General features: G+C 38.3%; 1 protein-coding gene across 1 annotated transcript in view; it reads left to right on the top strand.

Moving 5' to 3' along the window:
* The window catches only part of LOC139733128 (methionine synthase-like), a gene marked incomplete at its 3' end in the record, with an annotated part of 224,478 nt that overhangs the window by 116,503 nt on the left and 81,097 nt on the right, over nt 1-26,878 (top strand). Inside the window, 1 exon segment of the mRNA XM_071643969.1 lies at nt 26,415-26,594. Within this exon segment, the coding sequence (XP_071500070.1) occupies nt 26,415-26,594 (180 nt within the window).

Genomic DNA, 26,878 nt, shown 5'->3' with positions numbered 1-26,878 from the left:
ATTAACGTTTGTGAAGTAATTCTTGTTTTTTATTGTCTCGCCCACTGGAGGTGAAGGCGAGACTAAGGGATCCAAATGGCGTCCGTCTGTCGTCCGTCGTCTGTCACAAATGTTAAAGTTTACCTGCAAGACTCTCTTATGATGCATAACTTGGCAACTGTTACAGCAAAGGTAGCCACACTTGGGTGATAGAAGCACTATGGGGTATCTTCATGTTATGGTGTTGTTGGAGGTCATGTGATAATGTCAAAGGTCATTTGAGGTCATATATTAAAGAGTATGTGCAAGACTTTCTTTTCTATGTTAAAGTTTACCTGCAAGACTCTCTTTTGACAAATAACTTCACATAAGTTGCTTGGATTACAACCTAACTTGGGTCATAGATGCACTGGGGGTACCTTCATGTTATGGTGCCATTGGAGGTCACATGATAAGGTCAAAGGTCATTTGCGGTCATACGTTAAAGTTTACTTGGAAGACTCTCTTATCACACGGAACTCGACACATGTTGCTACAATGGCAATCAAACTTGGGTGATGGATGCACTGGGGGTGCCTTCATGTTATGGTGCCGTAAGAGGTCACATGATAAGGTCAAAGGTCATTTGAGGTTATACGTTAATGTTTACCTGCAAGACTCCCCTATGATAGATAGCTTCGCAACCATTGCTCCCTTTTCAACCAAACTTGGGTTGTAGATACACTTGGGGGACCTGCATATTATGTTGCCCTCAGGGGTGACATGGTAAGGTTAAAGGTCATTTGAGGTCATATGTTATATTAAAAATATATTTCTGGTTATTTTCGCAAGTGGGCGAGACACAATATTGCTAATGCCTTGTTATTCATGAAACCAACTTCAAATATCAAAAGAAAACAAATTTTTCATGTAGGTGAATAGATGTATTTTTAAGCCAAACTTAGCTAGTTTCGGTGACTTCAGCTTTTCGTTGTTTTGATCTTCAGAAAGTGTTGCAATTCATCTCAAAACACAAACAAACTTTGCTGCAATTCTTTTGAATTAAATTTTGCAATGTTATAAAATAAGTAGCAAATATCATCGTGTACATTACCCGTGGGAGTATTGGGAGGTCCTCCAAACGATTTATTGTATTGCACATTTGTTGCTGGTTTTTTTTTTTACAAAAGTATTTTTTTTTTTCTGTGCAAACAGATACATGTAGCTGGACATAAATGTTTATGTACTTTATTTAGCACTATAGATTGATACATTAGCAAACAATTTGATTTAATTTTGTGTCACCGGAAAGGATGTTCACAGAGACATATAACGTTGACAGTGATCCAAATTCTTTATGTCCATGCCTCTGAACATCCGTCTGTCCGTGCGGGTCGAAGGTCATGTGACAAGAATGTTTCAGGTCAATTTTTATAGTCATCTAGAATAACCCCTTTTTTTCTCAATTTCTCATTCTGTCCGTCCCTCATTGTAACTCTGATTTTGTGTCTGTTGAAAGTTTCTCTGGGGCAGGTGTACAACCATCCGATGTGCTCATTGATACAAGTGTCAGGTGCATGATCTTGTCATGCCATGTAACAACAATGCTCATCTAAAAAGTACAGTTATTCACTTGTAAATCCTTAATGGAATTTCAGATGAAACCTGCATTTCACTCATACTTCCAAGACCTGATTTTATCTATATGTATCTCCCCTGTGCAGAGATCCATATTTGTATGTGTGTGTGTGTGTTTTGATGTGATTGTCCCAAGTGTTGATGTGTATACTTGTGAGCAGAACCATGCACAACTCTCAAATTTATCAGAACTCATTCCTCAATTCTCGCCACCAACAATAGGCGATATCAAGTGATATCATACGACACCTCCGATATCAAACCTCTCTGGCCGGGCATAACTTCCGGTTTCATGTGCGCGAGCTAGCTCGATGCACGGCCTGTGTACATGTGGTGCACCTCTACTGCTTGGCGCACGGATATTTATCCAGTTTTTATGCCTCCGCCACAAAGTGGTGCCGGAGGCATTATGTTTTCAGGTTGACCGTCCGTCCTCCGTCCGTCCATCCGTCCGTCCTTCCGTCCGTCCGTCCGTCTTTCCGTCTGTCCGTAATGAATTTTGTGGACAAGGTAACTATCAAAAGCTGTTGAGGTATCCTAATGAAACTTGGCATGTATGTGTATTAGGGGGTGAAGTTGTGCCTATCAACTTTTGGGTGCACGTGCTCAAGGTCAAAGGTCAAAAGGTCAAGGTCAAATACATAAAATTTCACTATTTCCACCATATCTATGCAATGCCTGAAGATATTTTCTTGAAACTTAGTGTATACATGTATTACCCAATTTAGATTCTCTGGTGAAAGTTTGGGTCATGAGGTCAAAGGTCAAAGGTCAAAAGGTCAAGTAAAAGTATTAAAACTTCTTTTTTTTCTCTGTAAATTGGAAAATTGTTCAAGGTATCTTCATGGAACATAGTATATGTACTGACTGGCAGTGATTATCTAGAGAATGTAGGGTTCATGGGGTCAAAGGTCAAGTGCAACACTTCAAAATTTTACTATTTCCCTCATGTTCATGCAATGCCAGCAGGATTAGTATTTTTTTTTAACACTTGGTGTATGCATGTGTAACCTAATAGAAATTCTCTCGAGAGTTTTTTTTTTTTTTTTTTTTATTGCCTCAAAGGTCAAAAGGTCAAAGATCAAGTGAAAGTGCTGAACTAACTTTTTCCTCCATATCTCGGAAGTGGCTCAATTTATCGTGAAACTTACTGCATATCTATGCATGTTCTACCTGAAAGTGATTATCTTATGAATTTTAGGGTCTAAGGCCAGATGAACATGGTAACAATTTACTATTCAGTACAGAAATTGCACTTTTTCTCCATACCGGTACCATGAAAATTACTCAATGCATAAATGTATGAATGGGTCAAAGTCAAGTTAAAGTCCTTAACTCCCCAAATACATGCTCTCCTATTCATCCAATTAAACCAAGTTCAAGGAAGGTGAACATTCAACACATTTCTGACAAACTTGTCATTTCAATATTTTGCCAGTTTTGTGAAAATGTAATCACACATTGTCCACATGTACTATCTAGACCTATTAGGAGAATCATGCGTTATGGCGGAGGCATACCAGTCGCCATAGCGACATTTCTAGTTTCCTTTTAGCATCAGCAGAACTTGTACACTCTGCTGCCTCACAGAAAACCCTTATGGTGTAATGGACAGTTATATTCGGGAAATAAACTAAAGTCTAAACAAATGTATTTCTTTGGATCCAAAACAAAGCTGGCAAGTTCTCAAATCGAAAAGCACACACGCAATTCAATAACTGAAAGTCCCTACCCTGGCCCTAGAGGTTCGATATCGGAGTTATCGTTCGATATCACTTGATATCGCCTATTGTCAGTGGCGAGAATTTACACCTGTGGTATTTTGGTCATTTCCATAATAGTTAACCTCAATACAGGTTTGTAGTTTGTTTGTTTTTTCAGTCTCGAGACACATCTCATAATCACGTCTTTGCACACAAATCCAGCCACCAAAGTTGTTTTGTATTGGTTGTAGATGTCCATGAAATGTGAAGAATTATGAATGTTTCTTGTTCTATTTTAGCACATACAGCTGTTATACTACACAGAATATTCCATCCTACATGCTATTTTTACATGCTTTAATCAATTGTTTGAATCAATCAAGCTACTTAAACAAAAAAGAACACGTCAGTTAACCCCTTGACTACAGTATTACTACTGATCCAATCTTTGATCACCCAGGGTCAATACATGCATGCATCATCCATTTCAACTACAAGTATAACCTCCACATAATGACAATTTGTACATTTCTTGGGTATCCCAGTATAATCTTTGGTTTTATTTTTTCATGAAAACAATGTACAGTATAAAGTGTTCATAAAAAATGTCATAAACTTCCTGTAAAAGTTTGTAAAGCTTATCCACCATCACTTTTTGCTCTGTCAGACATACAATGTGTATCTTAGACAAGCTTCTACAGGTTGTCAGAAACAACATTTGCTACACTGCCATGCAAAAATTTGACACAAATAAACAGGTCAAAGACTGTTAATAAAGAGGAAAACTTACAAATATTCCTTGAGTTCCACAAGTGGGCCACATGTACTTGCACATATACATATGTACATTTACATTTGTAGAAAATTTGATAACATAATAATGACTACTTTCTTTGTATCTATGAATAATAACAGCCAAACAACTTATTTAACTCTGAGCTGATAACATACACATAGGCAGGTAAATACTTGATACTAATGAGTATTTTTGCATATTCAATCAAGTACATATTTTGCATGCCACTAAACAAAAGCACACCTACATGGAAATGCCCAGGAAGAATTGAATACAATTTATAGCACAGTTTTAGCAGTTTTAAACAATCCATGAAAGACTCCATAAAATACTAGTGTTGCAAAAGTACGACTCCAAGGAAAGATACCCGCACAAAACCATTCACTATGTACTACAGAACATGACATTAATCTGAAACAAAACAAACTTATTTGCATAGCAAAAGTAGAAAGACTATGCAGTCAGCATACTGTGACTTTTTCAAGAGAAAAATATGTAACTTCAACAAAATAATGTTTTTCAACAATTTTTATATACATCTACGTGATGAGTATACATGCATAGTGTAATGTACTCTGCATTTCAAACATACATTTGTCCTTATCTGACATATTTGCACAACAAAACAAATTACTACATACAGTGTACTGTATATGTAGCTACAAATAATAGAGGTCAGTACTTTGTGCAAGTAGTATTTGTTTTACCGATATGGTAATCTGGCAAGTACTCGTATTGAAAACAAGGCATGGCATTTCTCGAGTCTTTTTACACACATGACAGTGATATACAGTTTGTACATCTACATGTACGTGTATATGAGTATACATGTATATATACATGCATAGTCTAATGTATTCCGCATTTAAAACAGGTTTGTATCTGACATATTTGCACAACAAAACAAATTACTATACAATGTACTGTACAAATGTATATGTAGCTACAAATAAAAGTTAGGTCAGTACTTTGTGCAAGTATTTTTTTTACCGATTTGGTAATCTGGCAAGGACTCGTATTGAAAACAAGGCATGGCATTTCTCGAGTCTTGTTACATTACTGAATACACATGAAAGGGTTATATACACTTGTACATCTACATGTACGTGTATATGAGTATACATATACATGCATAGTCTAATGTACTCCGCATTTAAAACATACATTTGTCCTTATCTGACATATTTGCACAACAAAACAAATTACTACATACAATGTACTGTATATGTAGCTACACATACCAGAGGTCAGTGCTTTGTGCAATTAGTAGTTTTTTTAGGCGTGACAGATTTTATCTCACGAGCGTTCGCCCGCGTCCGGCATGCCTTCTTATCTGTTAAGTAGCCAGCTTGGCACGAGCTTGGCATGCGCCCATGCCGTCCGCGTTCCGGGAACGCCAGCTTAAAAGTCTTTTGTTTAGTGCCTTTGTTTCGAACACAATAGCGTCAACTTCACTGCACCCAATCGACCACGAAGCCATCGCTCCATGTAGCCAGCGTTCGGGAACGCCCGGATTAAGTCTTCCCTTTGTCTTGTGCTTTAACACCTACACAGTTGATTTCATGGAAGCTTAAAAAACGGACAAACTAGCAAACAAATGAAACCACGAAAGGCATTGCACTATTACGCGTTAGTAACGCTGTGATTACCTTAATTTGCGTCGATGAGAGGCGTAATCAAGAAGTATCTGAAATAGTATCCGAAATATAGTATTTGTTCCCCTTACATGAGCGTGAGACCACTCTTGTAAGCAGCTTCTCAGGTGAAGCAAAATGTGTGTAATGAAGTGACAAGTGTATAAGAAAAACATTCACAATAGCTAGGTAGATTGACGGAAACTTGACACCCATGGCCGTGCCAGCCAGGCAACAAGCTGGTGGAAATTTCCAGGAACTTCAAAGCAGGTTTGCCGCCAGGCAAAAACCGCAGGGTAAAGGAATTTGCGTACGCGCTGAATGGGTCGTAAACATCGTGTCAATTGCATGGGGCCTGGGAGGGAAGAGGGGCTATATTGTATAGTACATGTATTAGTAACCCTGTGCTGTGTGATACGTGCATGCTGTTGGAGACACGTGCTGTAGTTGGCGAGAGCTAGCTGATGAGAGCTCCCTGCACCTGAAACCAAGGAGGTACCAGGCGAGCTCGCCTAGTACCTCCTTCCTGAAACCAGGGAGGTACATACACATCTGGCTCTGCTGAAACTATGGAGCTTTAGTACAGTAAACCTCGACATTGCTTAAGTCGACACGATAAAAAAGTCCCGATTTTTGTCTTGTTATTCCTTGAAAATTTCTTCGTCTTAGTCGACATTTATAAGTCCACAACTCGCGTAAGTCGACCTGATTTTTTAGTGCCAACTGAGCTGAAATACGTGTTTATTCCCTCGTCTATAATTAAATGCAGCTGAAAATTAAATGCAGGTGTATCAAATCACGAGCAACTTTGCACATAAACGCAAGTGCGTTGCTGCCAAAAGGCTTGCGTTTGATATAGTATGAAACTAGAAAATAGTTGTATGAACCTGAAACTCAATTGCGTTGAAACGCAACTCTAAAAATCAAATGAAGTCCATCAATCACGCGCAACGCTGTATTCAAACGCAAGAGCGTTGCAGGGAAGAAGAGGTTTTCGTAAGAAACTATAGAGAAACTGCGTTTAAAAGCATCTCTTAACATCTACGGAGGAGCGTTATTGTTGAAAAGTCTTGCATTATTTTGTTTGTTTTTTCGTATGCAAAATTAAAAATTAAACGCAGCTCTGAAAATCAAATGCAATTGTAAGTCCATGTCATCACGCGGAACGCTGAATAGACTTGCGTTTGATATACGAAACTTGAAAATTGTAGGGAACTTCTTTAAAACTCAGTTGCGTTTCAACGCGATTCTAAAAATCCAATGCAAGTCCATCAAATCACACGCGACGCTGTATTTAAACGCAAGAGCATTGCAGAAAAGACATAGGGCCTACTTTTTGTACGAAATTATAAGAAACTGCGTTTAAACGCATCTCTAAACATCTACGGAAGTGAGTTATTGTTGAAAAGACCTGCATTATTTTTTACTTCTTACGCAAAATTAAGAATTAAACGCAACCCCCAAAATCAAATGCAAGTCCATCAAACACGGAACGCTGAAAAGACTTGCATTTCATAATCATCCGACACTAGAAAATTGTAAGAAACTTAAACTCAATTGCGTTTAAACACTAATTCTAATAGTCAAATGCAAGTCCATCAAATCACAAGCAACCCTGTATCTAAAACGCAAGAGCGTTGCAGAAAAGACTTGCGGTTTTTGTACGAAACTAAAAACTGCGTTTAAACGCATAAAAACTATAAACCAAAGCGTGTTATTGTTGAAAAGACTTGAATCATTTTTTATTTCGTAACGGAACTTTCGCCATGATTGAACTTAGTCTGCACTAGCAGGGGAAAGACATCGCAACATTAACACGTTTCAAACTACCGAAACGCATCGTGCTTCACGAAATGTCGATGAAAAAAATAGTAGCAAATTATTGTTACTGTAGTTCGCTATTCCGAAAGTTTAAATCTCAGTCCAAAGTTAAATAAGTTCGACGATGGAAAGATGTTTATCTTTACGAAGGTTAGTAATCCGAAAGATGTCGTTTCCGGATTAACAATTTTTCTTGTTTTTATTTCAGACTGGCCCGCGCCGTACATCACAGAGCGGTAATGTTGCGAATCGGAGCGCGAGAACAATTCATTTTCAGAGTATGGCAATAGAAATGTAAGCAAAACAAATAAAAATATGGCGACTTAGGGAAGGAAAATCACACATCCTCTTTCAACTCAGTCGGCACTGAAAATTATCTCTACAGAATCATACGAATTCACACGCATATCTTCACAGCAACGCACTTCAATTTAAATCGCAAATTTGCATGCACTTTGGGGAATATGCGTTTGTTTTTTTTTTTCATATCAAATTTAAAACGTACAGTGTCTAGAAACGGGTCCATGTTTCGGATCCCGCTCTTTCAAAAGCTCTCAAGATTTTTGTGTTTTGTGCATTGCCGTTACTAACTTCGCGTATATGTGCTTCTTTCGCAATAAAACTCGAATTAAGATGTACACAGCGATAGAGGCTCAGCTCAGTAGATACTTGCCTCCAGTGACAATATTCTTGTGTACAACAAAAGAGTTTGTGAGCCCATTAGCGCAATGTCTATTCATACCTATACCTGGTGCCCGATCGATACTTTCATTGTTTGATGGCACATGGTATTGTAGTTGACCATGGAAAGGGGATACTGTCATAATAGGCCTATAGCTTGACTGTTTCCGCACAGGAGGAATACCAACCTGTCCATTCTCAAGTCGACCTGCAAAGAGAATCTCACTTTTGAGCATTTCAGGCTCTTGGAGAATTATGGGAGGAACGGGTTAAGAAAACTCATTTAAACTATGAATGTAATTATCCCTCTTCCCTGGTAATATGTAATGGGCTGTTTAGAGCTCATCAGTGAAGATTGAAAGTAAGCCTACTTTTTGCAAAGCGTATTATAATGACAACTTGTGCAACAATAATTAACCTGGCTATTTGTTAACTGGCAAAATGTAATGTTTGGGCTTATTTTCTTATAGGTCAGCAAGACGATATGCGGATTCCGTAAAGTTCTGGGTAAAACCTAATGTCCTGAGAGAAGACTTACTAATCTTTACCCGCGCTTGGAACGGATAAGTCTACCGACTCTCACCAGGAAAAATTTCTTCAGTATTACATACAGTGCTAGCCGTATATAGTGTATGATAGGTTATCTTTATAACAGGCGGGAAGGACGGTGCATCTTCTACAAATGATTTGTCTCTCGTGGAAGAAAACCCGTCTCCTTGCGTGAATTTTAGCTCCTTTTTCAAGCTTGCGGGAAACGCGATGGATGGACCAAACGTAATCACAAAGCGAGGAACATCGTTGTGAACATAAAAACTGAGAAATATGCAAGAAACAGTAACGGTCATTTTCATCTCTGTCTGCAATTAATTATTCCAAAATTTCGTTAATCACATAGAATGCAATTAAGTTCGTTTTGATGAATATTCAAGAACACACACACACACAAAATAAAAAAGTTATTCCGAAAGTTCATGAACTAGAAAACGAAATGCCTTAATCTTATTATATTTTGTTAGGATATAATTATATTCCACTGCTTGAAACGCAGTGAAGGGGGGGGGGGGTCATAAAGCTGTTCGTAAAGATACGAACGACTTACGAGTGACTGATGATAAGTTCTTGTGCTGAATTGTGGAAATTCTGATAAGTATAGCACATCAGAACTGATCACCAGTCGCTCGTAAGTTGTTCGTAACTGCACAAACAGATTTATTAAACGCCCCCCCCCCCCCCCCCGTAACACAATAATGTGATACTAGAAAGCTTTAATGTCATGCTGAGTTGAGTAACCAAGTCAGTGGTACTTCATATTTTATGCAGTGTTTCAAAGTGACAGATTATGAGAAAGATACATGTATGTATCAATGTTACATTCGTGTGTATACATTAATTTTGATGGTTTATAGTACTGTTGTACATGCAATTACCATGATCTCGGCAGACGACTGACCAGCACCAATTGTCTCAATTGGCTTTCCTATGCTTTTTACATCGCCTACAGAATGGGTATCCTCTGGTCCTTTCAATTCAGGTATTCATAATTGCTTATAAAGCACCCTCTTTAGTTTTTACAATCGGAAGCGAATAGCAGCAAGAAACATCCTCGTTTAAAAGAGGCTTTTCTTAATAGCAGGTATGCCCTTTTTCTTCTGCTTCCCTTGTTTTGGGGCAGCAATAACAGCCATGGAGCTACAAGCAACAAAACTTGTAGCTCCTTGCTAAAGATGCACCCGACACACAAAAGCGCACCGACGTATACATTTTGCGGCACGGACACAAACACACCGAAGTTCACATCAGGCTGCCGTATTGGTCGATGATAGATACCGTCTTATAATTGGATGATTTTCTTTGACTCCTCATATAGAATGCTTTCGCCTTATGAAGTGACAGAGGAGGAGCGTAAACGCCGTCGTGCGTCGCTATAAAGAACGACTGCTGTATTGTGTCGTTTAGGGAAAGAATCAGGTTGTGAGCTTGAACGGAAACAGAACCTGAATTTTAAGAGATTGTCATGGTTTTGTTTGTTTACTTGTTCGTTCGTTTGTTTGGTTGTTCGTTTGTTTTTGCTTTTTAGAAAGTGAACTACTGACAATAGCGTACAAATATTCGTATTTAAGGTTTAAAGGGATGTGGAATTGGATTATGTAAAGCTAAAAGCCGCGTTTACACATGTTCACGGCAACCACGGCAGTCACATTTCAGGCCATCACGGACAAAATGGGACGGACGTGAAACAACGCTGTGAGACGAAATAGGCAAATGTGACAGGCCGTGATTGCCGTGGATGCCGTGTCACATTCTTAAACTGTTAAAAAAAAAAATTGCCACGGCAGTCCCGGTGCTAATGAGGAATTTTGTATGCCTTGATAAAATGGGATGAATGCAATGAAACACGACGGCACGTAATAGACCCTAACAAAACTTGGAGGCGGTCCGCAGCGGGACGGGACGGAAAATATTGATAGTCTATAGTCTGATCAGACTGGAACGATCCGAACAAGACTTAGAATGCCAAGGTGGGGGGGGGGGGGGGGGGGGGGAAACAGGAGAATGTCTCAACTGCATATACTAGTATACCCACAGCGCACTGCATCTCAGGCAAATACAACGTGGCCGCCGGGAACATGGTGTAAACGTAGCTTTAGAGTCTGTAGAATCCACATTTATATCTATAGGCATAACTAAAACTTGATTTCTCGTGACTCTGACACACTTTGACAGATTTCTGTGCACAACATGTACATGTAATATTCAATTCCACACACATACACACACACACAAAAGATCTTCGACCTCCTAGACCATTTTCCCGCCCATCATTCTCTCTCTGCATTTTTTTCTGTTGTTATTTTGTTCCACCTAATATGGGGATGTATTCTATGTTCGGCAATAATAGCGCGTTTCATCGTGTTTTGTTTTGTTTTGTTTTATTTCATTTTTAGATTTAGATCGGAAAAGCAATATAGACGGGAGGTGAAATTCTTGAAGCAACTATACAGTTTCAATTTTTAGTTTGACATCGTTCTTATATTTTGATGTTCGTTGCACCTGTAAGGTTCTTGTAATGCGAAAGTTAAATAAGATTCGCTATAATATTCTCGAAAATTCCCTCTGCCGTATTGATATTCGTTAATGTGAAAAATAAATACGATTCATTAATCCGAAACCGCACGAATTTTGTGATTCTAAGGGTGCATTTATCGGGATATTAAATTAATTACGTTACTCTGAAAACGAATAACACAACTTGTTCCTTTTAATTTCTGGGATTAACAAAACATCAGAAAGCAGAGCTTATTTAATTTTCGGATTTTTAGTCTGGCATTGGGGGTTAGTAGCTCGGAAAATAAGTATGGAAAATCTTTGAGGCAAGAAAATAATTTGAATTCCTATTATGGCATCGTTATTTCCTTTGCCTTATGTTCATTATTCCGAAAGAAGAATAAGGTTCGTAAATCCGATGGTTCTTTTTGCTTAACCCGCAAAACACGCAAATTTGATATGCCTTATGTAATGTGTTAATCCAAAATTGTATTAGGGCTCGTTAATACCATTTGTGGCATTATTCCGAAGGTTCGTAAATGTGAAAATGAATTACGTGCATGGTACGAAACTTATGTCATTTTTGGCTAAAAGAAAATTAAAAACGCCGAATCTTTTCCTGTGACGGGAATATATGGGTTTATTTCTGAACGTGACATCGTTTACTTCTTTGCACGATATTCATCATTCCGGGGAAAAAAAAAATATTCAGATGGTTCATTCATCCGAAAATGGAAAAAAAGGTGGGTCGTTTATCTGTAAAGAAATTATCATATTCGTGGTAAGAAACTTCGTTTTCGTATCAGCTATATAACGTCCGAAATTTCGAAACTTATATAAAAAAGAAAAGCGAACCATCAGCATAATAACAAACTTTAGCGAATCGTAACAGTTTTTTTTTAATCAATCGAGCAGTGTGGAATAACAAATCCGACATTTGTTTTAGCATGGTATTGAGCAGAATGTTACTGCTATTCACTTCCAAAAGTAAAAGCAATTATCTGACATTTATTCTGGCATCTTCTGGAGCCGAATGTGATTGCTATTTACTTTCGAAAGTAAAGCAAATATCCGACATTTATTTAATCACCATACGGAATTGAATATTACTCTGATTCATTTCCGAACGTCAAAGGAAACATTCGACATTTATTTTAGCATCTTTCGGAGCTGAATGTTATTGCTATTTACTTTCGAACATAAAAGCAAACATCAGAAATTTATTTTATCATCATACAGAGTTGAATATCATTATTATTCATTTCTGAACGTCAAAGCAAACATTCGGCAATTATTTCACCATCTTCCGGAGCCGAATGTTATCCTTATTCATTTCCGAAGGCAAAATCAATTATCTGACATTAATTTAAGCACCGTACGGAGCTGACTCTTACCGTTATTAATTTCCCAAAGTATAAGCAAACATCCGACATTTATTTTAGTATCATACGGAGTCGAATATTACCGTTATTCATTTCCAAAATTAAGAGTAAACATCTGACATCTATTTTAGCATCTTACGGAGCCGATTGTTACCGCTGTTCATTTTCGAAAGTAAAGGCAAACATCCGACTTTTTTGGTGGCCCGATCGTACCATAATCTTCATTTCTGAAATTTCGGTGGCCCGACGCGCGTTTTTGGTGGCCCCGTAAGTGTTGAGCCTTGACTAATGTCATCGAAAAGTAAACCAGAATGCAACTTCTCGCTTGTGAATTATTGCTTGTGAATAATCGCAAAACTTTGGCAAAACTTTTGGAATACCAATCCTGTTCATGACGCTTGGAAACTGCGAGTCGTGAGAATTTTGCGAACTCGTGCAATGTTACTCCGTAGCGTATGCGAGCATGTGGAGTCGCAATCGTTTAACTGTCTGAAGTGCGCGATTTCTCTCACTCGTTTTTGCCACGCGATTTATTTTAACTTGCAAGAACGATGTGGAATTCTGGCGTCCACCGTGAATTGTGCACTTGCCGGCGCAAATTGTTCTTTTCAAAGGTGAAGCCGTGCGCGGAAAGCACGTGGTTGGGATAATCCTTGCGTTCCTAAAGCGGAGAGGAACGCCATGAATGCGACTTGTGAGCAAGCCCGTTCTGTTGCGTCCAAGGAACGCCCTCATTAGGCTGATGAATAGAGGGATTAAACCCCCCATTCTGCACGCAGGAGGAATAGGGGCGTCCCCTAACAAAAGGAGGAACGCGAGCATTCCCCACGCGGCCGAACGCTCGCTATATTAAATCTGTCACGCCTTACCGATATGGTTATCTGGCAAGTACTCGTATTGAAATCAAGGCATGGCATTTCTAATTCTTGAGTCTTTTTACATCACTGAATACACATGAAAGGGAAAAAAATGGCAGTGGAAATTATACAAATGTATGAAACTCTCATCGATGCAAATGGTTCATTTTCATAAGGTGTAAATCCATATTGCATCGTTCAAACTGTCAACATTTTTGCGCAATTACTTAAAATGACGCTTGAGGTGTCCTGCATTACAATAGAAACAAATTTTGCGATGCTTTTCAATTAAACACTGTCAATCTGCATATGAAATAGTGGATTTTTAATCATCAGAACATCAAAAGCATTGCCAAATGAAGGCTGTCTTGATATTTCTCATAAAGATAATCTGCATTTGACTCATGTGTGGGACTGGTTAGGCTCAAATAAAAGATGAAATTTTCTCATTCTTGACTACTCTCAATTCATGAGTTAGACTACCAAAATGTGAATTTTGTGCATAGATGGGGTTATCAGAATATCCTACAATTGCATAACCGTTTACATGTAGAACAAACAAACAAAAAAAAATGGGCAGTATATTATTGGCTCTAGGGGAACTTGTAATGATCTAACAAGTCTACAATCTAGAAGCAACCGACTGTTAGATTTTTAAAAATGCAAGTTTTATATTCCACACACACACACACACAAAACTTGACTTTTTGTAATTTGTTTAATAAACTTTTTACTTTTTATACTCGTATCAGAATGGTTGAAGGATAATGAATAATGGCAGCAAGTCTTTGAATGCATATTTCTTTTTTTCATACACAACTCATTGATATCAAAAGCACTATCTGGCAAGTAAACAAAACATAACTTTTTCTCTCTTTGCACTTTTCATACATATATCGGAATGGTCAATAGAGATTATGACAGTGGCAAGTCTACGAAAGCTTTTTGTTTTTGTTTTTCACACAATGCATTATATCACTACACTTTATTACTGGTACACAATCTGGCAAGTAAAAAAAAAAACAAAAAACAATATACAGCTGTATTTTACTTATTGCACTTTTTAAACACATATCAGAACAGTCATTGCAGATGTATGACAGTGGCAAGTGTAATATAAAAACTGAAGAAAAAACTTTGAAAACAAAATCTGGTCAATCATGACTACACTGTCGACAAAATCGACAATTTAGAAGCAACTGGCTGTTAGATTTTAAATAAATGGAAGTTTTATTTTTCACACACACTACTCCACTTTTCGTAAAGTGTATGCGACATTTCTTTACTCATTTAATAAACTTTTTATACTCGTATCAGAATGGTTGAAGGATGATGTAAGATGGCAGCAAGTCTACGAATGCATTCTTTCTTCTTTTTTTTTGGCACACATAACTCATTAACTCTTTATGTGCCACGTTCGCATGTCCGGCTCAGTCGACGACGTGCCAACTTCGCATATTCTGCTCAACAAACAAAGCCGCCAAGACCGATCGATAAACCGCTTATTACTGCTAATCCCGCGGCACAATGCGTTTCTCGTGCTTTTGTTCCTCTTATATATGACTTGCATTATATGTAATGGTCAACTATCAAGCGATGTTCCCAACTACATTTGCTTGTACATTCTAAGTTTCTGTCACGGTTTTATGTGCAAAAGTCATGCCTTTACAGTAATGTAGAAACTGGTCATTCAAAAGAAGAATTGAAAATAGATTTGTCATACAATTTATATCATAACAAAGCTTGCCATTCCTCTTTGACTTTGCCTACTATTATGCCCATCTTAGCAGAAATTTGTAGAAGTTATGCAGATCGGAAAAACAAAATTCTTTCTCAAAGCATGACTACCTTCGTGTCTCAGAATAACGTGGCACACAGGGGGTTTCCACCATGGCACATAAAGAGTTAATATCAAAAGCACTATCTGGCAAGTAAACAAAACATAAAATTATTTCTCTCTGCACTTTTCATACATGAACCGGAATGGTCAGAAGAGATTATGACAATGGCAAGTCTATGAGAGCTTTTTGCTTTTGTTTTTCCACACAACAAATTTATATTACTATACTCTGTATTAACACAATCTGGCAAGTAAAAAAAAAACATGATATATTTTACTCATTGCACTTCTTACACACACATATCAAAACAGTCATTGGAGATGTATGACAGTGGCAAGTGTATGAATTATATTACAGTAATATAAAAAACTGAAGAAAAAACTATGAAAACAAAATCTGCTCAATTGCAATATGTGACCCTGCACCACAAAACATACAAAAAGTTGCCAGACATGGATTTTAAGCTCACCTGAGCCAAAGGCTCAAGTGAGCTATTGCGATCGCCCTTCGTCCGGCGTCCGGCGTGCGTTGTCTGTAAACTTTTTACATTTTCATCTTCTTCTTGAAAACCCCAAGACCGATTTTCATCAAACTTGGCAGGTAGCATCCCTAGGGGGTTAGGAACTCAATTTGTTAAAATGGGCACCATGCCCCACCCAGGGGGCCCCCAGGGGGCCCAAACCCCCCAAAATTAAGGAATCTGTAAAAATCTTCTTCTCTAGAACCAGAAGTGATAGAGCTAAGTTAACACTATGAGTTACAGTAGTTCATTGATGACTGTAGTTTCAAGTTTGTTCGTGGCAGAATCAGGGGTGCCCCCTTGTGACCCAGGGGAGGGAGGGGGGGGGGTGGGGGGGATTCTAATGGGGCCTAAATTGTACATTTTCATCTTCTTCTTGAGAACCCCACGACCCATTTTCACCAAACTTGGCAGGTAGCATCCCTAGGGGGTTAGGAACTCAATTTATCCTGTCAAAAGTTATCCAAGTTGAAAGTGAAGAATTTGCAAAGGGTTATCAAGAAATGAAATGGGACCTCTAAGACATGTACCTGATGTAACTACTTTACAAAAAAGGGTTGTAGAAACACTACTGAAAATGCACTTTCACATTCACTTTATGATCCCAAACTCAACAATAATGTAGAAGAAGAATAGCTCTTTCAGAAAATATGGAAAACTCAAAATTGACTTGGTTGACCCATTTCACCTTTCTTGACTCCTCACATGAAATCAAGAGGAGCGACTTTTTGTTCGTTTTGTGGTGCACGGTCACATATACATACAGACATGTAGGTACAAGGCCAAGCTTCAGAGTTTATGAACTACTGTATATGGGCAATTCCATGGTATATAGGACACAGGTGCCAAAAATTCAAAATGATATTTGTTTCAGACACCATACATTTTCAGACAATACTTGAGTTGAAGTTTTAAGAATCATTATGTTTTTCAATAAAAGCGGCCATTTCGATTTTCAAAATGGCTGCCAAAATATGCCTATAACTCAATGGTAAAAAGAGAGGATTGTCACATAACTTACTCTCTGTATATCCACTTTACTAGTACTCTAAACAGCAATCTTTTATATGTATGCAGTTACCAGAGACGTCTTTTACCACATGATGGAAAAAAAAGCTGGTCGCTTTAAAGAATTTTATAAAAACTTTTAATTAGTTTGACAATGATGGATGTAACGTCAGTTACCAAAAACAAGGAATTTTTAACTTTATTCGTCAAAGAAAGTGAGCTGTATGATGTAACTTGGGATTTCTAATGTATGCCTATATGCCTTTCTTTTAATACCAGAAATAAGGATACTTGGCATACTGGAGAGTCAAAATGAACACTTCAAAATGTGTAACGTCAGTTACCGAAACATCATACATGAGTATGTAACGTCAGTTACCATGACAGTAATTATAACTGAGGCAAATTTTTTGACTTAAGGCCATTTCAATACATATGGGAAGTCAAAGATTAAATGTTGCTCAATGTTCAACATTGATGTTGCTCAAAGTGAGAGGTGATTCTAGGGTTAATTTTTTTTTTTCATATTTGTTGATTACTTTATTTCATTCATGCAAGGACATTTTGTAATACATGATAATTTAAATCATGAACAGGAAGATTTGTTTATATTGATCTTGAATGGATTTTTTCGTTGCAAAGTCGTACAATGTGTATTTCTTGGTATCTGGGATGTATTTGCAAGCCTTGATACATCAGTGAAAAGGAAGAGAAAAACAGTTATATTACTTTATTACATTACATTATTTATGCCCAACTGTTCTATGACATGGGGGGGGGGGGTTGCCCCCTAAGGGCCCACCCCATTTGTATCTTTAGATTTTGTTTTAATTTGTGCTAAGTAATTGCCTGGGATTGTTACTGGTATACTGCAGCAGTATAATAACCTGTTAAATAAATTTGTTCTCTGTAAACCCCAATGCAAAAGTATGTGTAACGTCAGTTACGTAATGTCAGTTACTGACATGTTTACCTTTAAGTTTTCATAGAACACAAAGAAAATGGACTAATGTTTCATTTCATTTGTGTATTTATAATTGATGAACCAAGGCATGATGCCATATCAAACAAATCATTCTGAAAGGTCAGAATTATAAAATATCACAAAACTATTCCCAATCATGATTTTGCATGTGAAAACCCTATGGCAAATGTAAGCGCAACATCAGTTACCGCCATGCCTTCACTGAAATTGGCATGGTGCTAAAAGGAAATATCTAAAGTGCACATTATTTTGCACACCTGTTCCTAAGAACCTAGGTGTATTGCCATATTAAACACATAAAGGCTAGAAGTCAGGGACATGAGATATTTCCATTTAAATCTACACCATAATTTCCCATGTCCTTTTTCCGTAACGTCAGTTACCTACACATTTTCACTTGCTATGTGAGAAGAAATGCAGTTTGAGAGAAAAACTTTCCACCTATTTTTTCATTCTCATGAACTCATTCAGCAATGCCAATTGCAAGCCCCAGGTGCTTTCATTTACAAAACTACAACGTAAACAATTTCATGAAAATCCCTACACATAATGTCAGTTACCGTGGAATTGCCCATATGATGAATTAGTCATGAATTCCATTTACGAAACCTCTGTAGACATTGGTTGGTGAGGGGTATGCACGCCTTATTCGAAGAACAACACATGATGGACAAACTCTGCGGTTCCCTGCACGCAAACGCCTATGTGTGATGTATGTATATTGACGGTACGCATAGTGCCTATAGCTATCATTGCTTCTAGGGATGTCCTGGGGGAAATGATCGTTACTGGCTACCATGCAGGCAGCCAGAACACTTCCATTCAGGACTGTGTCCATGAAGTGCTGCTCACTGGTAATGCAGCGACGAAGGCGGCAACACTTGTTTTCCATTTCTGTGTGCATGTTCCTACAATTGCCACAGATGCACCATGGCGGCGCCTGGCCGTTGCTTGGCATGTCCTCCATGGGTTGGAGTGATGCCACTGCATCTGCATAGATCTCTGGGAACCGACAGAGGATGTTGCAGGTCACCTTCTCCAGCTCCTTTCTCTCCAATCCCTCTACAAATCTCTATTGAAAGAAAAAGCGTGCATTGATGAATAATGCACAAATGTGGCTTGAATATTAGAAATTATATTTGTATGTTTTGGTACGCTGAAAAAATTAAATGCAGGCACTAAACTTGTTCTTGTATACAATGGACAGGATTTTATCTGAATGCTGATTATTAATGAAAAGAGTGATCATCAATAAAAAAAAGCAACTACAGTACAAGTGTAATACACATTAACAGGTTGTAATAATTTCTTATTTTAATGAGGGTTTTAGAATATTTTTTTTCATCTCATCTGGCTTTAATTTCATGATCTCATGGGTAGGTTATCAAGTAATTTGTTCATTATTAATAGAAAATGTAAAAAATATATATACAATTTGAAGTTTCAGATACTGGGAAACAGTGTTTGCAAAAGGCAAGACTGCAAAGAGTCAGAATCAATGAACATAACTATACTTGCTTAGGTATGGACACATGTCAAATGAGCCACCACACAGCAATGAACAGAAAAATTGCTTACTTTGGATGAATAGATATGTGGTAGTTTTCTTTCAAAATTGTTGTTTGTTTGCTTGTTGTTGCATTTTTTTTGGGGGGGGGGGTGTGGGAGTTAAATTTCATGCAGGCACTGACGACAAACATGAAATCAGCTTTCTTCAGTCTAATACATTTCAGTAGAACTTGAGGCAGAATTTGTTGGGAATCTAACCACATTTTCTTTGGAGTCAAAAGGGGCCTAAGCTTTCAATCCTAGCAGAATCTTTGTCAGAGGCAAAATGACAAACAAGCAGGGAAAGCAATCACCAGTAAGGACTTCACAAAACAAGAACAGACAGGGACAGGCTGGGTACACAGAACGAAGAAACCAAAGGAGAGGGTGGGAGGTCATGGGCAAGGAGCCCAACAGGTAAAGGGAGGGGGATTAGAGCAGGAGGGTGGACAGACAAAAGGCAGAGGAGAGTGGACAGACAAAAGGCAAAGGAGAGTGGACAGACAAAAGGCAGAGGAGGGTCAGTAATGATCGTGAGGATCAAGAGGTTAACAATTGAAGGAAAGGATGAATAGGGAGGTAACATTAAACAAAGAAGATAAGGAACACCAGAAGGATAAAGAACTGGAAAGAGTGAAAAAAGCAGCAGTCAAGGGAAGGGGGGGGGGGGGGCTGAGCAAACAGTGAGCCCTAATGGTGTACCAGGAGGAGGCAACAAAAGGAAGTAATCAAACATATCAAAGTATATACACACACAATAATGACAATGACATAACAGTAATGAAAAAATGATATTGATAAAAGAAATAAAATACAGCATATGTGAAAAACTAGCGGAGAGAAAATTGTATACATGTACGTAGAAAAGCAGGCAGGGCATAATAAGCACAAGTATGCACATGTATTTAAAAAAAAAAACCTAGTGTGTGTATGTGTAGGTGGAAAAAGGCTGTATAAAAGAGACTCCGACCAGAGGAAGGAATCAATTGGGAATAAAAGGGCCTGCAAATGGAAAAAGCGCAAAGAAAGTACAAAATGAAATTTTAAAAAAAAATGAAAAAGAGAATAATAATGGTGGTAATAATAATGAACATTTTCTTTGAGCACTTATCAACTCTATAGAACTTATAAAAAATTCATTTTTTGCACAGACAGCACAGAATTAAATTACCTTCACAGTTTCTGAATGCAGATCAGTGACTGGACTTGGCTGTGAGGGTGCATTTGGTCTCCGTAGTTTGGCAAGCGGTTCATCATCAGAGTCATCCTGTGAAGTGTCATATAAACAAAATATACAACTTTGGTTTGTTCAACATAAAAAGTCAAACTCAATTACTTCCAGGGCTATGCACTATATTCAAATGTCAGTTGCATCAATTGTTACTTGTTAGAATTTATGATGGAGCCACTGCCACTTTCATTAGGTATATTTAATTAAACTTAACATTGGATTACGATAGAATTTGAGGATTTTGAGCTAATGGAAGTGATGGTACAATTTAAGTTCTGAAAGTCAAAGACAAATGTAGAGTAACAAGTAACAAACTTTTATGATTTATGATATCTAAACTGTATGCATGCAAATGTGTGTGAATAATTCATGTGCACACATGTATGTTGTTTCATTTCGAAGTCAGAGGATGTTTCATAAAGAAATATTTTACAGCATCATGACAAATTTAATAAGCTCCTAAAATCTTTAAATTTGGTTGAATGATAACAATTTTGTCAGTTCAAACATGTGCATGGATTAAGATGTAATCTCAAGTGATGTCTAAGGAGAATGCCTTTATGAGAATTTGACTTTCACAGCAGGCAGTATGTACAGCCAGACAATTTTAATCTCTTACAGTATTTCAACACCTAGTATGACAGATACCTCATTTTTTTTAAACACACACATTTCTTTTTCTTTACTCTGACTGGCTCACAATGAATATTTTGCTTTTTGGTTTTCTCCACTCTCAATAATTCAGTGGTTTTCTTTATAACATAGAACTATATCTTTTTGGACTAATAATTCATTACATGTTTATGCACGAATACATGTGGTATTACAGTGTATGTATAATGAAGAATGCTGTATACATGTGTACGTTTGCATCTTACATCCTTACACAGATACAGGATCATAATTCATGATTTAGATGAAAACATTTCAACACTTAAATGCACATGCTCGCAATCATGACCATGTTAAGCCATAACCCATGGGCAATGGCATAACTCACGCTAAATACTGTACCACACTCCTACCAAGATATGGCAGCAGCCTGCAGCAGCATGCATTCAGTAATTAACTTACAAGTCTTTATAGTAACTTTACAACAAATGCGACCAAGCTACTCGCCTACAGTACCGTAGCCTGTCTAGTTCTCCCTCAATACTGCAAATCAGCAATTGTTTGAGAAAAATGTGTACAAATGTATGGACTAGGCCTATAGCTGTACAGCTACAGGCATACAGCTGTACATGAACACAGTTTTTCACTGCTATCTTAGGTTTGGAGCATTAAAACTTATGATAAGAAGCATGTTGTCATGATCTCACTTTTGTAAATACGAATAAGGACAAACATCAATTCACTGAAATATGCCTGTACATTGTAGGACCTACAAAGTGTAACCATATACTACTAGATAGTTTGACCAATGCAAAGACTATGTTTGAAGTTGATTGAACCTAGCAGAAACCATGCAGGCGAGGCTACGATACTGCAGGGTTGCCAACCTTGAGTGAGAGTTTGGCTAAGACGCTGCGAGGGAGCGGAGCGACCTCCTGGCTGGTGCCTGGTGGCCTGCTGTGCGGCCGTACGTACGTACAATTGTATGTACTACGTACACTGTCAGTGTACGTAAAGCGATGTAAAGCACACGTCATAGCCATACATGTACTGTACTAGTCTAGTAATTTGCCAAAAGTACAAGCTACGCTCACGTGGCATAGGTAGAAACCAATCGTAACACAACAGCTCGTCTTTGCGCGTGAACCAAAAATGATTATTATTGGTTAAGCTTAAAGTTTACACCCACGCGGGAAAATCTCGAATTTTTGGGCTTGGTGCCTTGGGCCTATCGATATTCGGAATATCAGAGAATTTAGAGATATATTTATTTTTGTATTCATGTAGGTACAATTGTACTTTCCATTTGGGGGGTTTAGCATGAGATGCTGTTAATCAGAGTGAGACAGTCAAAACTGGTTGAATTGCTTGAGTGAGCGTGAGTCTCACGCTCAATGTGTGAGAGTTGGCAGCCCTGGGACCCTGGGTTGTCACAAATACAATGAACAGTTACATGTACAATTTCACAAATAAAGTTTATGTCCTTGGACCTTGTACAAACTCATAAAATGTTACAGTACAACTTACAAGTGAGTTACACTTTAACATCAATATTTTACTGTTAGGCTAGTTAGTATATAGACTTCTAGTATAAACAATTTGCTATAAACACTCACAGTTACACTTACAATGTATTTACAGCCTTGTTCTCTGTTTAGTGTTTAGTTTCTGACACTGACAGTGACAGTTTCTGTTCAATGTATTCTGCTACAACCAGTGAAGCAAACATTTCAATAGGATATTCATCAAGACAAATTACTAATGAGCAAATATAGCTATTGCCACTGTTAGTGTGATTTGATTCTGGTATTGATTAGATATAGATTTTAGATATATTTACCGAAGATGATGAAACGGTATGTCGGTTGGTGCACGGCCCCCTTCTACCACGGCCACAGGTACACTGTGCAGTGCAACTGTGGCCGTTGGCCCTGCACGGGCACAGTCGCTTCCCCGTCCTGAATTTACACACGCCAGGGCAAGTACATGACACAGGGTCTCCAACCCAATCGTCCGCATTCAGAATAGACAACTCGGCGGTAATATCCGCTACCCATGACGATGTGTCATCGTCCATGATGGCCACCCTATCTATAATGTGGTCTGCACTCACTAGTCTGATCTGATCTGACGATTACAGTGTAGTTGACAGTGACGACGATCGACGGTGCGATGAAGAGAAGGCGTAGTCGTACTAAGTATAGGCAGCTAGCTACTAGCTCATGCGAACATTGCATCACACAGTACATACAGTATACCATACATTCAATTCACATTACACAAAACGTACTCCCCACGCTCAGATCAATCAAGCGAGCAATCGAGATCTATAGCGCGATACATTGCTTTAGGGATGTCTTGCGCACACACACATTTCGCTTCGTAGCAACTTCGGAAGCGAGTTTACGTGCTGCCGCCCGCGGCTGAAATATGTCCATGTATCCTCGCGACTGGGTGTCTTTAAGGATTTATTAAGGAAATACTCCTTGTACATTCTTGATAACACACTTGTAAGATTTTTGTTGTTCATGCAGTGAAAATGTGAAATTTTAGCGACGATATCAGACAAAATGTTACGCGCTAAAAGTAGTTTTGTTCCATTTTTAAAAATATTTTTTTCATCATTATTTAACTACTGTGATAAGACAGAATGAGGTTTTTCCTATTCAAAAAAGTGAAAATCATTAGTATGAACTAATAGTGCGTCTAAAGCAATTTTGCTGCAACACTTTCCCAGTGGTTTCTTGTACCCAGCGCGTTCATTCAGGGGGAAAGCCAGGTCATGGTAGAATGAAAGGGTGCACGTCACGAGACCGACACCCACGAGTCATACAGCCCACAAGTCATACACCCCACTAGTTATACAGCCCACGAGTTCGACACTGAGTAAATAAAGCCCATGAGTTCGACATCAAGTAAAATAAGCCCACGAGCTATACAGCCTAAGCAAAAGAGGCTCACGAGACCGACACTAGGCAAAGAAGGCCCACGAGACCGACAGGATGAACAGCGCCACCTATGGACTAATTAATTGTATAGGGTGTCCAGATAATGGCATAAGGAAGATATGAGAGATGGAAAAGGAGAGTTGCTAGGGGATTACCCCGTCAATTGCCCTCCCTCACCCTCTGAACTGTTCAAGATTTTTAATTGTGTTTGCATGTTTGAGTGTTTGTGAAAATTAAACAAAACTCAGTATTAAAAGTGCATGAGATGTTTCAACATTAATTTCAAAAATGCCAGAACACAATCGTTTCCCTTTCCACAAAACATATACCAGTATACACCTGTTAAGATAATAAAATAAAATAATGTGGACTTTCAGATCAACCAACTAGAATAATACCCAGGTGTGAAATGTAATTTACAAGAAAATATTTCACAAAATGGTCAATGTTGCAGTGCACACTTGCTTTACATGAAATGGAAGGGGAGTAATCAGCAAAGGTGCTGATTTAGTACAAATTCACAGAAAATGATATAATTGTCTATTAAGGTAGCTTTAAGGATTCGGAAAGAGAAGATGCATCGATGAAGACAGCTATTCTATTTCATGAAAAATGTACCGTGTTGAGGAGAATAATTGTACCAATACAAGCCACAAATCGAGGTGAATCGTTGCGATATAAAACATTTTCATTCTTTGAAATATCATTCATTATAGTTACAGGAAAAATTGAAAAATGAACTCTAAGCAGGCGGTTATAAGCAGGAGGATGGGTATCTAATAAGGAATACTTAACTAGTGAAGTGAGAAAGAAAAAGGCGAAAAAAACGAAACATCCTGTCCACCGTCCATCTAGAAATTGGGAAAGCCTATTAAAAATGCCACGATAGCATCAAAAATCAAACCATACATCCTTCTTGTCCTCTATTACTTTTTTTTCATACATTTTTTGAGGAGGGGTCCTCATAAAGAGGACAATTTTGTTTCTTAAAAAGCGATAAATTAGTTACATTTTTTATTTCAAAAAGATAAATTGGTAACAATGTCGCTCTACGTAGCGTGACATAACTGCCCTCTAAAAGCTACATGTGTAGAAATACATAGTTACTCGATATTGTTGATATGTAGATGGTGTTGTTCAGTTAGTTACAATCTCTCGCTCGATAGCGTGATGAAATTGCACCCGCCAGCATGTAATTTTCCCCTTCATGGAACACCCTGTACAGGTAATTGACATGTAGATGGCGCTGTTCATCCTGTCGATCTCGTTAGCCTTCTTTGCCTAGTGTCGGTCTCGTGGGCTTTCTTTGCCTAGTGTCGGTCTTGTGGGCCTTCTTTGCCTAGTGTCGGTCTTGTGGGCCTTCTTTGTCTAGTGTCGGTCTCGTGAGCCTTCTTTGCTTAGTGTCAGTCTCGTGAGCCTCTTTTGCGTACTGTCGGTCTCATGAGCCTTTATTGTGTACTGTCGGTCTCGTGGGCTTTCTTTGCTTAGTGTCGGTCTTGTGAGTCTTTTGTGCGTAGTGTCGAACTCATGGGCTGTATGACTTGTGAGCCGTATAACTCTTGGGCTGTATGACTCAAGGACCTATTTCCGATGTCGGTCTCGTGGACCGTATGATTCTTGGGTGTCGGTCTCGTGGGATGACCCCGAATGAAAACGGCGAGTTAATTGTACCCATCCACTGCGACTGGGTAACATCAGAGGAATAGATTCTTGCTCTTATAATGACACACCACAGCTGTTTTCATATTTATGCTTAATGTCAGATGTCTGTAAAAGCTGAAGCTAAATGCTGCTTTGAGCAATTTAAAGTAATTTCCAACAGTCATGTTCTCTGTTCATTTACATAGTTTTTGTCAATTCATTGAAGTCTGAATATTAATTGCCTTGAAATGAGAATTGGGGCATGCTTCATTTGAAGGCAGAGATTTTCTTCAGGCAGATTTCTTCATCTATTTCTTGTGAACTGTAGAGCACAGTGTGTGACATTACAGTACCATCTCTCAGTCTTTTAGAGAAGTTTTCATGTTCTGAAACATTATATGTAATCTACTGGGCTTAGCTGTCCAAATGATATGTGCAATTTGCCTTTTAATATTTCTGAATATCAAGCCATTTTTCTTGTTTTTTGTTACAGTTCCCTTGAGCTTCTCTTTTTCTATTGTTTTCAAGAGTGGATATCTTGTGTTGTCAATCTGTTTAATAACAGGCAACGGAGATCGACAGGAAAGTGGAGATCTGCACTCGCTCATACCATCTGCTGGTACAGGAAGTTGGCTTTGACCCCAATGACATCATCTTTGACCCCAACATCCTCACCATAGCAACAGGGATGGAGGAACACAACGAATATGGAATCAACTTCATAGAGGCTACCAGAATTATTAAAGTAATGACAAGAGTGAACTCAAGGTTTAATACAATGAGCTGTTCATATCAATTAACAGTAGCTGCTGTCTAAATCTGTTGATTGAAAGAAATTGGATGTTTAAAATGGTCCAGAGGAATCTCATTGTAGCGAGATCTGATACAAGGAGAATCTGGCTTTGGTGAGTTAAATCTGTAGGACCTAACTATTCTTTACGTGTTAACCTAGGGGAATCTGAAGTATGTTTTAAAGCAAGAACATTTTTTTGTCAAAATTGGTTTGAACCTAAAAAGAATACCAATTGC

Source organism: Diadema antillarum, unplaced genomic scaffold (assembly GCF_040938485.1).
Source record: "Diadema antillarum isolate AM-2024a unplaced genomic scaffold, OU_Dant_1.0 seq00000461_RagTag, whole genome shotgun sequence".
Taxonomy (NCBI): Eukaryota; Metazoa; Echinodermata; class Echinoidea; order Diadematoida; family Diadematidae; genus Diadema; species Diadema antillarum.
Note: the sequence above shows the minus strand (reverse complement) of the source record. Positions and strands in the feature narration are given on the sequence as shown.